Source organism: Pimephales promelas, chromosome 17 (genome assembly GCF_988280905.1).
Source record: "Pimephales promelas chromosome 17, fPimPro1.hap1.1, whole genome shotgun sequence".
NCBI lineage: Eukaryota > Metazoa > Chordata > Actinopteri > Cypriniformes > Leuciscidae > Pimephales > Pimephales promelas.
The window spans coordinates 17,270,206-17,287,246 of NC_142785.1; the positions used below are offsets into that span (position 1 = coordinate 17,270,206).

The 17,041-nt window shown below is 42.6% G+C and overlaps 2 protein-coding genes across 2 annotated transcripts; both read right to left on the minus strand.

The window, feature by feature from the left end:
* Window positions 1–1,671: 1,671 nt before the first annotated feature.
* Window positions 1,672–5,533, minus strand: LOC148971505 (uncharacterized). Its single transcript, XM_089122040.1, has 2 exons — window positions 4,960–5,533; window positions 1,672–4,848 (listed from the first exon to the last, which is right to left on the minus strand). The coding sequence occupies exons 1-2, from the start codon at window positions 5,302–5,304 to the stop codon at window positions 4,726–4,728; spliced, it is 468 nt and encodes a 155-aa protein (XP_088978166.1). The 5' UTR covers window positions 5,305–5,533; the 3' UTR covers window positions 1,672–4,725.
* An 8,151-nt stretch (window positions 5,534–13,684) lies between these two features.
* On the minus strand, window positions 13,685–16,393 carry tmem26b (transmembrane protein 26b). The gene is made up of 6 exons (XM_039653184.2): window positions 16,143–16,393; window positions 15,876–15,972; window positions 15,611–15,694; window positions 15,062–15,270; window positions 14,211–14,290; window positions 13,685–14,095 (listed from the first exon to the last, which is right to left on the minus strand). The coding sequence occupies exons 1-6, from the start codon at window positions 16,328–16,330 to the stop codon at window positions 13,842–13,844; spliced, it is 912 nt and encodes a 303-aa protein (XP_039509118.1). The 5' UTR covers window positions 16,331–16,393; the 3' UTR covers window positions 13,685–13,841.
* Window positions 16,394–17,041: the final 648 nt, after the last annotated feature.

Sequence of the window (17,041 nt, forward strand, 5' to 3'; positions counted from 1 at the left end):
CCACGGTGATGCATCCACTCGTTCAATAACACCCAAGTCAAGAAGGCGTTGAAGTTCATCACTGACAGCATTTCGAACAGATAATGGCAACCGTCTAAGCTTCTGACGTACAGGTTTCACCACTGAAGAAATCTTTACCTTATGCACAAATCCTTTTGCACATCCCAGCTTAGCAACAGGCACAGAAGCAGAAAGTCGCATTACAGGAGCTGAAGCCAATCCTGGAAGTATGGAAGAACCTTCAAACTTGAGATGCAGTCCATTAATTAAATCCATTCCAAGAAGAGCAGTGCCACATTCAACTATAAAGATTGATGTAGTACAGTTCATGTTATCTCTAGTAACAGTAACAGGTAGACAGCCAAGCACTGGTATTGGATCTCTTGAATACGTCACCAATTTAACAGGAGGAGGCAGCAAAGAGTCTTGTTTAAAGTGTTTTTCATACACAGATTTTGGCAGAATGGAAACGGAAGATCCCGAATCCACAATCAACTCCACAGTTACAGAAGCTGATGCAGTCATGATAGTAGTAGTACACTTTATCTTATTAGGTACTGAATCATGCATGTAAAGTATCTGAAGCTCAGGAAGTTCAATTTCATGTACAGAACGTGCTTGCTGTGAACGACACACTCTTGAAAAATGTCCCAACTTTTGACAATTATTGCACTTTACAGAAACTGCAGGACATCTGGAATCATTTGCAAGATGTTTTGTAGATCCACATCGATAGCATGCACGAGCCAAGGAAGTAGCAACAGACATTGAAGGCACAGACAGAGGTGATTTCAAACTTGATTGTCTTTTGTAACGATCAACAGCAGGCACACTTGTTGCTTGAATTGCTTGCACAGGTACAGAAGTCTGATTTGAAAAAAGTTTAGCTTGTTCAGCAGCAGCCTCCATTTGTGTAGCAATAGTAATAGCCTTGTTAAGAGTCAAATCAGTCTCTAGTAGCAACCGTTCTCTAACACGATGACTGTTTACATTCTCCACTAGTTGATCTCGCAACATTTCATCATTATTAGATGCAAACTCACATGTCGCGGCCAAGTCCCGAAGAGAAGCAACATACTGTAGGATTGTCTCCCCTGGTACTTGAATTCGCTTTCTGAATGCATGACGCTCAGCCACAACATTACGTCGAGGAATAAAGTGTAGTTTCAAAGTCTCAATAGCATCCTCCATTGTTTCTCCTTGGTTTGGTAAAGTATAGAACAGTCTCTGGCCTTCTGTTCCCAGACAATGAAGAAACAAAGCTCGCTTTCTTGCTACTGGCCAGTCATCTCCTGATGCATTTACAACAAGCAAATAATTCTCGAACATCTTTAACCAGACGTCAAAGGGGATAGACGGCTCACCAGGGCATGGCAAGAATGGCGTAGGAAAAGAAGCAACGGCAGACATCTTTCATGTAGACCAGCAAAAATCCTCGTCGCCAATTTGTTATGTCTTAAGTTCTGGTAATCATGAAGACAAGAAACTTGTAACTTCTTCAAGGTTTATTAAAACCCACAAGCAAGGCAACAGTGCCACACGGTCACATAATTAGACAGCAGGTGCAACAAACTCCTTTCTTACTCTACACCTTTTATAGGTAACATCATGTGAACTACAGCGCCATCTCCTGTCAAGTACATAAACACAACAGTCATAAAACCATTTTTTCTAGTATACAGTTTTATAATTATTAATTAATTGATACATTTTCATGGTCATATCTCATGACCATGAAAAAAATCTTGATGTTGGGGCAACCAAAAATCTACAAAATAAAATCTATGTACAATAAGTAAGTCTTTGCACAGGTATTTTAACATCTAAATAAAATATGTAAAAGTAGCTAATATTACATAACGCTCGAGCGTCTGCAGAGTTGTTTCAATAATTCATTTGAAAAAAGCGACATCCTGTATAATGTGGCTCTTTGATCCCGACCTAATCCTTCTCTGACACGCAGGCGTTCTGGAGAGAGGAACAAAATCTGATAATATAAGTTGACTTGTTGGGAAAGGCGTGCGTGAGGCTTCCTGTGTCAGTTTAGGATTCGGCTAATGCTGCTGACTGTCATTGACTTCAGTTAAATCAAATGGCCAATAGAGCTGTAATCGCATGCTACTGCGAGACGTTTCCTCTGAGGGTTGAGCTCAGGTCTCAAGAGCGGGTTACGGTATATAGAGCCTGTGACAAGTCAGGACATGCTTCTGGAAGAGTAAAAGCACTTGGCGAAGTCACACATTAAAAACATTGACTTGGAAACTGTACAGGTACTGTGTATGTTCCAATAACAAAATAAATATATAAATAATGGAAACTGTACAAGTACTGTGTTCCAATAACAAATTGGAATTTAGGCATGGTAGGCATTATTTGGTAAATAAATAATTAATTACAACCTTATATTTTCATAATTTGTCTGGGTAGCAAAGAACAGATTTAGAGGTAACACTTTATTTTGATGGTCCCTTTTGAACAGTCTGTTGAGTCGACTATATAACTTTGCGACTACATTAGAGTACTGTCTGCTTCTGCTAACTCTTTATTGTGATGTTCCTCTAACAGACATTCTACTTATAAGTAACATTGGAACTATATATTCCTAACCCTACCAGTCTACTAACACTCGAGAGTTAGTAGACCTGTAGGTGCAACGTTACTTATAGTCAACAGAATGTGTTAAAGGGACCATCCAAATAAACAGCCCATTCTCACCCCCAAGGCGTCACTTAACTGACGCCTTGGGAAGCATTTGGACATGCTTCAATATCTGACGCTTTAGGCGCCCTTTAGCGTCAGTTAGATGACGCCCTAGGATCGCGTGTACCCTACCCCCACCCCACACCTAAACCTAACCGCGTCCTCTAATTGACGCTTTCCTTTAGCGTCAGTTAGATGACGCTGTAGGATCGCGTCATGTAAGTGACGCTAAAGGGCGCCTAAAACGTCAAATATTGAAGCATGGTCAAAGGTGACGCCTTGGGGTGAGAATGCGTTGAAATAAAGTGAAACCGATTTGGATTAGAAATTTAAACGTCTGTAAATTTGCTTAAAGCAAAATGTGGACATTTCCTCACAGTCCTCATCATGAAGATTGATGTTACAAAAACATGTCAAATGAACTATGAGCACACTGTAAAAAAAATATGGGTTGGTTTAACTTGAAAAATGAAGTAACTTGGCTGCCTTAAAAATGTATGTTCATTTAAAATGGAAAAATTGAGTTAATACAATGAAGTTGATTGATTTAATCATCAGAAACTTAAAATATTATGTTATCTGAACTACATAAATTATTTGAGCTGATTTGACAAAAGAAATAGCCTAATGTTGTGATTACAAATCATGAACATATTTTGCTGGTGCTGGTATAACTTAATACCAGCTGGTATAACTTAAGTCTAGCAATCGCAACCTGCTTCATAAGCATGTTAAAAACATCAATGTATTCACTCATCCATAAAAGATCCATCAGCTTGACGTCAACATCCATAATTCCGCTTAATGCGGAATATACGTCATTAATATACGCCTTTGTTATTGTAAGAGGTTAGTGACCCCTGGTGGCGAAACAATCATGCATATTGTACCTTTAACTATAACAAATACTTGTGTCTGATCTGACAACACAGCCAGTTTTCTCATTGAGAGATATTTTGAATTTGGGCTGTCTGACTCTCACGTTATCCTGAGACCCCGGCTGGGATATGTGCCCAAAGTTCCCACCACTCTTTTCATGGACCAGGTGGTGAACTTGGAAAAGTTCTGTCCTTCTTTCCCACCAGGTACGGAGGTTCAGTCGCCTCACACGGGGTGCTGGGAAGGGGCAGCAGTTGTGGCACTTGCCATTCGTCGGTCAGTTATGATGTAACATTAAACGTGACTGACTGATAGGTAACGTCTCGTTAGTAATCGAACCCCCTAATGTTATGTCCCACCGCCACCTTTCCACTCCTCTACCACCGTTGAATTGCACACTACCTCATATACCTGGTTGTACGGGGATTGCCATGCAAATCTCACTCGGCAATGTGCATTGGCTTGTTTTTTTACCACTCAAGGGTGATTGGCTGATCTCATGCATTCAAAGCTAGCTTGCTATTGCTAGCCTTTTCGAAATTGCCTACCCTACCTTTAACCAACAATACAGTTACAGTACAATTAAATGAATGATATTCATGGAAAAGTCTTTGTCAGAGCAAATATCTATAAAAGTATTCTTAAAAAAACAAAACGTATTACTCACGATTCACAAATGACTGACATGAAAGGCCATGGAAGTTGTAGGAACCCTTCATTTTAATGTATTATGTTCTTTGTTCTCAATAGTCGCTTAAAATCCTCAAACAGACCAGGCTGTGTCTGTGTGTCATAGTGAGAACACAAGAAGGAGATTGAGATACTCTATTTATAAGAGTCCTTTTATACTGGAATATTTAGTTACCATCACACCAGGACAATCAATAGTTCGTCATACTGCTGGCTATTCATAGATAATGTTATTGTCACGGATCCATCTGCGTCAGCACCAGATACCTTCACTCCGCCTACTCGTTCCGGTTCCCCTGACTACTAATCATCACCACCTGTCGTCACCACCTGCCACCACTTATCCGGACTATCATCCACTCCATATATACTCACCTCATTCAGTCACTCACTGTCTGGTCTCGTCTCTACCACGATTACAGACTCTCTATCGCTACCTTACGTTCCTGATTCTACTTACCTGCATTGTATCTCCAACCCGTCAGTCTCCCGTCTGTTCCTGTCCTTGGTCCCCGTCTGCTGCCAGTCCCCTTCAGTCTCCAGCTCCGCTGTTCCGGTCAGCTCTCCATTCTCCCGCTCCTGTTCAGATAAGGAAAACATCATCAGACTGTTCATAACCCTCATCAACTTCAACTAGCACTCTACTTACCATCCTGTGACTGTCATTCAATAAACCTTGTTCATACTCACCCGTCTGTGCCATTCTGTTCTGTGACAGAAGACCAGACCAACCAAAACATGCTTCAACCTACGCCCACAACCACCACGGACACGAGTTCCCCACCGACAGCATCCCTTCCCCGGACTAGTGCATCTGTGCTCGCTACTTCCACCGTAGCCTTTTCTTCTGCCTCTGCCTCTGTATGTCCCATGGCCCAACCAGCGCCCTTCTCTGGCGAGGAGGAGGAGTGCAGCGGCTTCCTTCTGCAGTGCGAGCTCTACATGCGAATGATTCCATCCTCGTTCCCCACTGAAGAATCGAAGGTCGCTTTCTTCATCTCCCTTCTCCGTGGTCGGGCTCTTCAATGGGCTCATGCCCTATGGAAAGGTCGTGGGCCCGTCACCAGAACCTTCGCCTCATTCTCCAATCACTTCCTGGAAGTGTTCTCACAATCTCTGCACTCGATCTCCGTGCAGGATCAGCTGTTTCGTTTGAAGCAAGGGAGATCGTCAGTGGCTGCATATGCTCTGCAGTTCCGGACCCTCGCCGCTTCGCTGGGATGGAATGAGTCTGCACTCATCACTGCATACCGCCACGGTCTGAATCCCGACATGCGTCTTCAGTTAGCCATCTACGATGACACAGTGGGTATCGAGAACATTATACAGCGATCCATCCGCATCGACCAACGCCGCACTGCCTGCCAGCTAGATAGCCCTGCACCTCCGCCTCCTCGCCCATCTGCCGCTTACAGTCCTCCAGCACCAGAGCCGATGGAGATCGGGTCTGCTCGCCTACCGATCTCCGAGCGCAATCGCCGTATAACCAATGGACTATGTCTATATTGCGGAGCTGCTGGACATATGTTATCCACCTGTCCCATTCGTCCACCTCGACCCGCAGTGAGTACGGTTCAGTTACCCCTATCCATATCGAATATGAAATATACATCTGCTACTATCACTTATATGAATCGTTCCCTTCCAGTTCAAGCGCTAATTGACTCCGGATCCGCCGGTAACTTCATCTCACTCACCACTCTCCATCGGCTCCAAACGAAGCAACGTACCATTCCTCACACCCTTCACGTTCAATCCATCGTCGGAAAACCTCTTGGCCGTGGCCGGATTGGACACCGCAGCCCGGATCTAGGGCTAGAGATCGGCTGGCTTCACAAGGAGGCAATTTCCTTTCTGGTGCTGGAGGGCTCGACGGCCGAGATCATCCTGGGACGACCGTGGTTGGAACTCCATTCACCACATATTCAATGGTCAACCGGTGAGGTCCTACAGTGGGGTGAAGAATGCCATCATCATTGTCTGCCTGTCATTTCCAAGTCCATTCTCCGTCCAGTCACTCCGGTTCAGAAAATCTCTCTCTCCGCCACCTCCGTGGAAGATTCCTCTGCTGTGTCCCTCACGGACATTCCTCCACCTTACCGGGCGTTCCAGGAGATCTTTGATAAACAGCTGGCAACCACTTTACCACCTCATCGGCCATGGGACTGTGCGATCGACCTGCTGCCTGGGGCGGTCCTCCCGCGAGGTAAGATCTATTCTCTGTCCATCCCGGAGCAGAAGGCCATGGAGGAGTACATCCAGGAAGCCTTAAGTCAAGGATTTATTCGACCATCCACGTCCCCTGCCGCATCAAGCTTCTTCTTCGTGGGCAAGAAGGACGGAGGCTTGCGCCCCTGCATCGATTATCGTATCCTCAATCAATCCACCGTCAAATACCGCTATCCCCTTCCTCTGGTCCCCGCCGCTCTGGAACAACTCCGTGGGGCTACTGTCTACTCCAAACTCGATCTCCGGAGCGCGTACAATCTCATCCGCATCCGTGAAGGTGACGAGTGGAAGACAGCTTTCATCACCCCTGCGGGGCACTACGAGTACCTCGTCATGCCCTTCGGATTGTCCAACGCACCCGCCGTGTTCCAGGGGTTCATGAACGAGATCTTCAGAGACTTACTACATCAATTTGTCATCATCTATATCGATGATATCCTCATATACTCTCCCGATCTACCCACTCATATCCGCCATGTCCAAACCGTACTCCAACGCCTCAGAGACCATCAACTCTTCCTGAAACTAGAAAAGTGCGAATTCCACCGAGACACCGTTCAGTTCCTGGGCTACCTCATCACTCCCCGCGGTATAACCATGGACCAGAGGAAGGTGGATGCCGTCAACAACTGGCCACAACCCACCTCTCGGAAAGACCTTCAACGGTTCCTTGGGTTTGCTAACTTCTATCGCCGCTTCATCAAAAACTTCAGTCAGACCTGCTCCCCTCTCACTAATCTCCTCAAGGGCGGGGCCAAGTCTCTGTCCTGGAACACCGACTCCACACGGGCGTTTGACAGCTTGAAAAGGGCCTTCAGTTCCGCTCCTACCCTCTCCCTTCCCAATCCAGCTCTACCCTTCATCGTGGAAGTGGATGCCTCCACCTCTGGGGTAGGAGCGGTTCTTTCCCAGCGGCAGGGGACTCCAGTGCAACTCCATCCATGTGCCTTCTATTCCAAGAAACTGTCCCCGGCGGAGCAGAACTATGATATCGGCAACCGAGAGCTGCTAGCCATCAAACTGGCCTTGGAGGAATGGAGACACTGGCTGGAGGGGGCTCAACACCCGTTTACAGTTATCACGGACCACCGGAATCTCGAATACCTCCGGGAGGCTAGAAGACTCAATCCCCGTCAAGCTCGCTGGGCCCTCTTCTTCACCCGCTTCAACTTCTCCGTCACCTACCGCCCTGGACACAAAAATGTAAAAGCAGACGCATTATCACGACAGTTCCAGCCCAATTCTCCTCCTCTAAGTCCCGAGACCATCCTCCCTCCAGCCATCGTCGTAAGTCCCATTCAGTGGAGTATGGACGATTACATTACAGACGCCACTCAAGCCGAACCTGCTCCGCCGGGAGGTCCAGAGGGACGGGTTTACGTCCCGACACGTCTACGCCTGTCCCTCATGGACTCAGTACATACCTCTCCGGGCTCTGGACACCCAGGCAGCCAAGGAACTCTCTCGCTCGTCCAACAGCGTTACTGGTGGCCGGGTATGGCCCAGGATATCTCCCGATACGTCAGGGGATGCTCAGTCTGTGCCATGGCCAAGGTTCCCCGTCATCTTCCTGAAGGCAAGCTCACTCCCCTACCAATTCCCACTCGACCCTGGTCCCATCTGGGGGTCGACTTTGTCACCGACCTTCCCCGTTCCCACAATCACACCTGCATTCTTGTGGTAGTCGACCGATTCTCCAAGGCCTGCAAACTCATTCCTCTCCCCGGCCTTCCTACTGCCTTTGAGACCGCTGAAGCCCTATTCCAATACGTTTTCAGAAACTTTGGAATCCCCGAGGATGTCGTATCTGACAGAGGTCCACAATTTATCTCCCGTGTGTGGAAGGCCTTCTTCAATCTCCTGGGCGTTTCCGTCAGCCTTACGTCAGGATACCACCCCCAGTCCAACGGCCAGACTGAGCGGAAGATCCAGGAAATCGGGAGATACTTACGGTCATACTGCCACGACCATCAGGACTGCTGGAGCCGCTACCTGCCGTGGGCCGAGTATGCACAAAACTCTCTCCGTCAATCCACCACAGGGCTCACACCCTTCCAGTGCATACTCGGGTACCAACCTCCACTGTTTCCCTGGTCCGGTGAACCATCAGATGTTCCAGCAGTCCACCACTGGTTCCAGACGAGCGAGAGGGTCTGGGACTCAGCCCACACTCACCTCCAGCGGGCTGTCCGCAGACACAAGACCCAGGCGGATGTTCGACGTGCCTCAACTCCCCAATACCATCCGGGTCAACTGGTCTGGCTCTCCACCCGGGACATCCGTCTCCGACAGCCCTGTCGTAAGCTGAGTCCCAGATACATCGGTCCGTTCGCCATACAGAGGCAGATCAACCCCGTCACCTATCGACTCACTCTTCCCGCTCACTACCGCATCGCACCTACATTCCATGTCTCCCTCCTCAAGCCCTATACTAATCCTCTCACTCCTTCCTCCCCAGGGTCTGGTGCTGCGGACGTGCCCCCTCCTCCTGTGGATCCGGAGGATGATAACATCTACCAAGTGCGAGAAATCCTCGACTCCCGGCGACGGGGCGGCCTTCTGGAATACCTCGTCGACTGGGAAGGCTTTGGGGTGGAAGAGAGATGTTGGGTTCAGCGGGAGGACATTCTTGATCCCACCCTACTCCAGGACTTCCATTCGGCCCATCCAGGTCGTCCTGCACCCAGGGGCCGTGGCCGTCCCCGTCGTCGGTCCCGCCCGCCAGCTGGAGCTGGCCGTGGGGGGGGGGGTACTGTCACGGATCCATCTGCGTCAGCACCAGATACCTTCACTCCGCCTACTCGTTCCGGTTCCCCTGACTACTAATCATCACCACCTGTCGTCACCACCTGCCACCACTTATCCGGACTATCATCCACTCCATATATACTCACCTCATTCAGTCACTCACTGTCTGGTCTCGTCTCTACCACGATTACAGACTCTCTATCGCTACCTTACGTTCCTGATTCTACTTACCTGCATTGTATCTCCAACCCGTCAGTCTCCCGTCTGTTCCTGTCCTTGGTCCCCGTCTGCTGCCAGTCCCCTTCAGTCTCCAGCTCCGCTGTTCCGGTCAGCTCTCCATTCTCCCGCTCCTGTTCAGATAAGGAAAACATCATCAGACTGTTCATAACCCTCATCAACTTCAACTAGCACTCTACTTACCATCCTGTGACTGTCATTCAATAAACCTTGTTCATACTCACCCGTCTGTGCCATTCTGTTCTGTGACAGTTATGTTCTTGTGATCTCAGATCTTTTTTTAATCACTAAAATAAAAGGCTTTGTAACACAAGAATATTGATGTTACCTTTTATTTTTAGCTTGCCTTTCATCGTTTGTTGCAGTTCAACAATAATATGAATGCCAATACATATTTGTAATCCAGTTATAGGATATTCTTGGGGCTAATAATATACAATTAATCATTTTGCCCTTCATTGAATGGATCATGTTTTGTCGACTTTAACCTTGTTACACATATAACAGTTCAGCCAGTCAGAATTTTCTGTCTCTATATTCTGGTGGCTTGATAGTCTTTAACTGGAGTGTGTATACCTATTAAATTAATTCAACAGAATCTGGCAGTCGTGCCCCAAGAATGTTTTCATAGCTGCATGATATATTTTATTTATTTTCATGTTAATGATATGCAGCAAAGCGGATTAGCCTAGATTATCCTGCAATCTGAATAAATAAATAAATAAAATTACAGAATTTTTGCCTGTTCATTAAAAACAGAAAGAATATTGAAAACGTTATTATTATTATTAATAATATTTTTAATTGGAACCATCGTCATTTAATTCAATTATGCTATGAATATTTTGTTTTTAAAATAAAATCCAACTAAAAAAGTGATCTTGTTTGATGCAAACGTTCCACTTCTCCGTTTATCACATGATGCCCTCTGGTGGATACCTTATGTTAGCTGCACAAATACCAAGAGATCAAATGCTTCATTCTTTTAAATAGGCCTAAAGCTTATGTTATAAAAAGGTATTTCACATTTAATATATAGGCTATGTAAGTTAAAATTAAAAAGCAGGAATGAGAACAAGTTAAAAAAAGAAAGGAAAGAAATAAGTGCAGGAGAAGACAGAAGATGAACACATCCACAGCTCACTGCTCCAATATCAGCTATAAGTTATGGTCTAGGGTTAAGTTTAGTGGTAAGGATATGGTTAGGACTACATTTTTTTTTTTTAACTGGAATGTTGTTCCAGGATCAACAAAATATGTGTAGGCTATATCATGTTGACCGAACCATCTCTATCTGACCATATTATTCCTCTTCCATTTCATAGTTTGAGATAAGCATTAGTTCAAAGAGGAAAACAGCAGCTCGTGTGTCTGTTTATAAAGATTTACAGCCATTTCTCAACATAAGGTCAACAAAACAGTCCTCAATTTCAGTTACTTCCTGATCCAAAACCCAACATAAGGAAACTTCTTTCCTTCTTATGCTGATAAATGCCAAACGCCAAAAAGCCAAAGCCAATAAATTAATAATGTAATCATTTGACGTTGGCTGTTTAAACATGCTCTGCCCTCAAAGGGGATGTGATGTATTTTCATAGTGTGTTTTATAGTGTTTCATGGTGTTTGTCCTTTGAGCTTAACCATTACTGGGCCTTTAGGCTATAAAAGCATTATTATTTAATGAAAGAATTGTCTTGTGCTCACTGCTCAGGTTTTTTCAAGCGTCTTGGAGACATTGTGTTCTTCTGGATTTAGTCTGTTTCTGGATTTAGTCTGTTGGACTCGATGATGGTGAGATCAGATACAATTATTATTACAATTAATGCGTGACAAAAAGACTGTTTGGAAATGTAAACTGATGTTTCCTACTGACACACTAAAGCAAAATATATAAATAACATGGCTTATATAAAAAAAACATTTTTTTTTTAACTGGAATGTTGTTCCAGGATCAACAAAATATGTGTAGGCTATTGACCGAACCATCTCTATCTGACCATATTATTCCTCTTCCATTTCATAGTTCAAGATAAGCATTAGTTCAAAGAGGAAAACAGCAGCTCGTGTGTCTGTTTATAAAGATTTACAGCCATTTCTCAACATAAGGTCAACAAAACAGTCCTCAATTTCAGTTACTTCCTGATCCAAAACCCAACATAAGGAAACTTCTTTCCTTCTTATGCTGATAAATGCCAAACGCCAAAAAGCCAAAGCCAATAAATTAATAATGTAATCATTTGACGTTGGCTGTTTAAACATGCTCTGCCCTCAAAGGGGATAGTGATGTATTTTCATAGTGTGTTTTATAGTGTTTCATGGTGTTTGTCCTTTGAGCTTAACCATTACTGGGCCTTTAGGCTATAAAAGCATTATTATTTAATAAAAAAATTGTCTTGTGCTCACTGCTCAGGTTTTTTCAAGCGTCTTGGAGACATTGCGTTCTTCTGGATTTAGTCTGTTTCTGGATTTAGTCTGTTGGACTCGATGATGGTGAGATCAGATACAATTATTATTACAATTAATGCGTGATTTAAAGGCTGTTTGGAAATGTAAACTGATGTTTCCTACTGACACACTAAAGCAAAATATATAAATAACATGGCTTATATAACTAATGTTTTGTTGAAAATACTAACTTGTCTAAGACTTTTGCACAACATTTCTCACATTATCACAGTTTATTTGCTAGAAAATGGTAATAAAATATCCAGAGTTTCAAATCAGTTGATGTTTCATTGGTTTGGCCATCCTTCTGTTAGACTGTCTTTGGTTGAATAGCTGTCAACTGTCAGCTGTTAAATTTAAAGAAGCATTTCACCCATTTCAACATTAATCTTTATTGAAAGTGGATCATATATGTAGTCGAAATGTAAAATAATTTTTTTGAATTTGGTGCCCTCTTGACCAAGAAAAGACAGAAAATAACCAAGGGGCGCATTTGTGTTAAAAGACTACAGGTCCCACAATGCACAGCTCCGCAAGCCACACCCACTAATCCGGAACAGCTAACAGAGAATTCACTCTTCCGTCTACAAGGCTAACATTAGCTGTCACTGGAGTTTGAAATTCATTTTACACAAAATGTCTTGTTGGATGTGGCGAGCAGGACGATCGAGGGCGGGGGATGTAAGAGGACGGCGCATTGCGCGAGGCCGGTGGCGTGAGTGATAATGTTGCAATGTAAGACGATAGCACGAAAGAGCGAAAGCATAAAATGGGGAGTGACGACAGCAGATCGAGAGAGAAACAGGCCTGATTTTATGATGTTTTGTTTCTGTTGTGAGTAACGTTACAGCAGTCGTCAATGAGGGGCTGCTGGCTTATACTTTCGTTTTGTATTTGTTCATTTTACTATTAAAATGTTTAAATGTTCGTCGGTTCCCGCCTCCTTCTTCCACAACAACAAACCCCGTTCACGTTACATTGGCAAATTATTAGTGAATTACTCCTCGTTTGTATTTATTTCTGTTTGGTGAATTACTGCATGATACCTGGATGTTTAGTCAGGCGAAACTATCACAACACAAACGTCCGTGTCCTCGTCTGATTCAGAGATTTCCTCCAGGAGAAATTGCCATTGTTGAAATTCTCTGCAGCAGACAGTCCGTACGCCGTAGCACGCAGCGAGAGTACAGGCAACAGCAGGCCTCCGAGCTCGACCCAGTCCGGGCTTCTCGACCGCGACAGGCAGCCGCCTCCGGTTCCTCCATCAACCTCGGCTGCTCTTCACTATATTGCGACTCGTAAAGATAGCCGCGAACATCGGATCCGAGCAGCAGAACTTCAAAATCCTCTTCTTCCATATCATGTTTAGTTTCTTCCGTCATTGTCATAACTTAACAAAGCGCTTGTTAGCTTAGCTTCCAAACAAGATGGCGGATATTGATTCAGTATCTGCAAGTGAAGTCCCACCCACTGATCCGTAATAGGCCGGTGAGTGGGTCCCACACCCTGGAATAATATTGAGCTAATGTTTGTAGTCTAAAAGATTTTAATGAAATATGACTTGTGAATATGAAAAATGATGATTTTTACGTCACGATAATCAGGAAGTAAAACGCTTAAATCCTTATTTCTCCCATCTCAGCGCAAAATAAGGAAATAAACCACGACCATTCAAAAATATGACTGGGTTTCTAAAGATACAAAGCTTAATGCAAATGGGTGAAGTGACCCTTTAAAAAAACACAAAAAAGCCATATTAATTTTTCTCATGCATTTATTTTAACAGCCTTATTAATAATATAACATGTTATGCATTATAGCAATAAGCTGCTCTATAACAATGAGTCAAAATGTTTATCAAGAATTTATTTAACTGCAGTTTTTTAACCCAAACAAGATCCTTTTTGCACTTCTCACAATGTGTAATCTTTGTAAATGACCCACATCCTGTATATATTAAGCATCACAACCAGAAAGTTCTTAATGGTAAAGAAGACCAGCATTTGATGATAGACAGAAAAAAACAACATAACTGTAAGTCGGACAATAAAGAAGGGGCCGTCTTGAAGTAAAAAACATCCCACAATGTTCCATATATCTGTCCTGTACTTGGAGATGATAGAGTCATCCTGGCCTTCAGAATAATCCTCAGGTTTGGTGTTCACCACTGAGAGATGCCAATTAAAATCATTATAACAATGACTAAAATTAAATTGCAGTTTCTTGGCTATAGTTATTATTATGCATAATGTCATAACTAATGTGCCATATATGGTACAGACCTGAAAAATGCAAAGGAAATTGTAGCATACTCCATGTCCAAACTGCAAGAATAATGCACACAAAGACCAGACTGTTCTCCCTAGAACAAGAAATGGCATATGATGAAAAATTAATGACTAAGAAAATATAGACCTGATTGTCTCATACCTATAGAAGCTTGTTTCCTTATGTACATGGTTTTCACTGTGTTCTGTGACCTTTTTCTAGCGATTTCAAGTTTGTCTTGCAATTCAGATGTAATAACTTACAATTCGGACTTTTTTCTTGAAATTTTGAGGTTATCTCACAATTCTGAGTAAGATCTTTCAATTCATACTTTATAACTCACAATATGAGTGTGTATCTCATAATTCTGAGAAAAAAGTCATAATTGTAAAATATAAAATGGTTAATTGTGACTTTTAATATCACAATTCAAATTGTTTTGCTGTAATTGTGTTTATATCTTGCAATTCATACATTATAACTCATAATTGTGACTTTATATCTCATAATTCTAACTTTTTTTCTCACAAATTCCGAGTGTCATAAAGTCATAATTGTGGGATATAAGCTTGCAATTTCAAGTGAAATGATAAAAGTCTGAATTGTGAGATATAAACAAGCAAAATAAAAGTCAGAATTGTGAGTTTTTTATATATTTTTTATAACAAACTAATTTTGTATGGAAGTGGAAACAAGCCTCCACTGCGACCACATTGAATAATTGGTTGTGTTTTATTTTATTCTATTTTTATTTTCATTTAAATCTGGAAGTAAACAGGAAGATTGAATTATACTTTTTTAACAGAAACACATTGAAATGAATGGATATGAAAATGTGGACTATTTAGTCTTAAACAATACTTGCTTCACGTCAGGCAGCGTCTCACTGATGAACTCGAGGATATCAGCAGCTGTGCCCACAAAAATGAGCAACAACTGGGACATTTCATCTCTGGTGACTCCTCCACCGATTGGTAGCAGCCACTTCCCCACTATTAGCAGGATCAGGAGGATTTGGTGAAGGGCTAGGATCCAGTCATTGGCACAAACCGACGACAAGAATTTTAGTTGGTCCTAAAATAACACCACAAAGTCACTATTCAGCTAAGAGGTGTTCCCTTCTGGAAGAACTGAGGTCAGACTTCCATAAAGCATGTCCTGTATAAATCTCATAGGTGGAGGTGAGGCGACTTCTGAACAAATAACAGTAGTTTTTCTATAAGAACCATGTGCAACCAACACAGGTCTTGTTTGTGTTGAGGACTGAATCAACATTTGTATTTACATCACCCAAGCTAGTTCTGCTTTAAACTGAGTAAATAAACTATGCAAGAGAGAGATTTCTGTAGTCTATATTACCATGGAAAACGTGTGTAATGAGGGAAGTCATGATGGTATAAAAGACAGAGACTACCTGTAAATTCAAGGTTGCATTGGAAGAATTTCTCCTTTCACCAAAAAAGATGTTGATGCTCTCAGGTGAATCCAGTTTATTACACTGCAATGAGCAACATTTCATGCAAAACACATTATTTACATAGTGCATTTGCCATTGTATCAGACACTGACATTACAATACGGGTTTTAAGTTTTCGAAAAGGCAGAGTAAAATATGTTTGCAAAGCTAAAATGTATTTCTGTAAGTATTATATGTATCATTACTTTCCCTTGAGTATTACCGTTAAGTCTTCTGATCTGTTTTGCTGATGGTGCAATTCAAGGATCCATATGGTTGGGATAATACTTACGAGGAAAAACAATATTGCTGGAGAAAACCTAAGACCAGAGTTTGAGTCACTCAGTCATCTATATATTGTCAAAATTCATTCAAGTGTTTAAACTAAGTTACACTAGATTATATTTCAGGTTGTTGACCCCAGAAAAGATTACATTTGGCTTTCGAAATTCTTATACATGCAAAAAGAAATGTTGACGTGTGAACTTACCATTTGTAATCCTTCCCTTTTCTTCTTCTCAGAGTTAAAATCATTTCAGCCACAAGAGGCAAATAGAGGATGGTTAGAAACCAGTATAAATTATTATTTTTCACCCATGTCACTCTCCATACACCGATGAGAGATACTAAAATAAATAATGCCCTGGTGACTACAACGCAGGTAAATTTGACAAGCATGATTTCTTTCTAAATACAGTTTGAGGCTGGCTGAGGTAATGTGAGGAAAGTTAAGGTTTTCACTCTGAGCTCCTTGATTCCAAGAAGCCGATTTTAAAGCAACACCTCCCACACACACACCCCTCACACCATTTGGGCGGGACTTCTGTTTTGAATCTTTTTAACCATGTAATATTGAATCATTTATAAGAGAAATAAAAAGTGTGTGGGTTTATCCATTAGCTAATTTCATGTCACAATATGCATCACAATTGTCATAATGTATTTTAATGCCTTAATTTTTTCGTATTTAGAGTGTGTATTTTTATAGATAGCCTAAAACTTTTATAATTCGGCTACTTTAAAACAGAAGGCTTGTGAAATTTAGGCCTAACTTTGCCCTATGCCAGCCAAGGCTAATATATTTTAAAGAAAAAAACTGTGAACATGAGCTGCGCAAAGAATGTAGGCTATATACGTATACACTTACCTAAAGGATTATTAGGAACACCTGTTCAATTTCTCATTAATGCAATTATCTAATCAACCAATCACATGGCAGTTGCTTCAATGCATTTAGGGGTATGGTCCTGGTCAAGACAATCTCCTGAACTCCAAACTGAATGTCAGAATGGGAAAGAAAAGAGATTTAAGCAATTTTGAGCATGGCATGGTTGTTGGTGCCAGACGGGCCAGTCTGCGTATTTCTGCTCAGTTACTGGGATTTTCACG

What these genes read in the sequence shown, in the direction of transcription:
- LOC148971505 (XM_089122040.1), bottom strand. Translation starts at nt 5,304, where the DNA reads ATGAGCCCATTGAAGAGCCCGACCACGGAGAAGGGAGATGAAGAAAGC. An exon ending in GAACAGAATGGCACAGACGG is followed by an intron (nt 4,849 to 4,959) that starts GTGAGTATGAAC and finishes TTATCTGAACAG; the next exon opens with GAGCGGGAGAATGGAGAGCT.
- tmem26b (XM_039653184.2), bottom strand. Translation starts at nt 16,330, where the DNA reads ATGCTTGTCAAATTTACCTGCGTTGTAGTCACCAGGGCATTATTTATT. An exon ending in AAAGGGAAGGATTACAAATG is followed by an intron (nt 15,973 to 16,142) that starts GTAAGTTCACAC and finishes CTCTGGTCTTAG; the next exon opens with GTTTTCTCCAGCAATATTGT. An exon ending in ATGCAACCTTGAATTTACAG is followed by an intron (nt 15,271 to 15,610) that starts GTAGTCTCTGTC and finishes GTGTTATTTTAG; the next exon opens with GACCAACTAAAATTCTTGTC.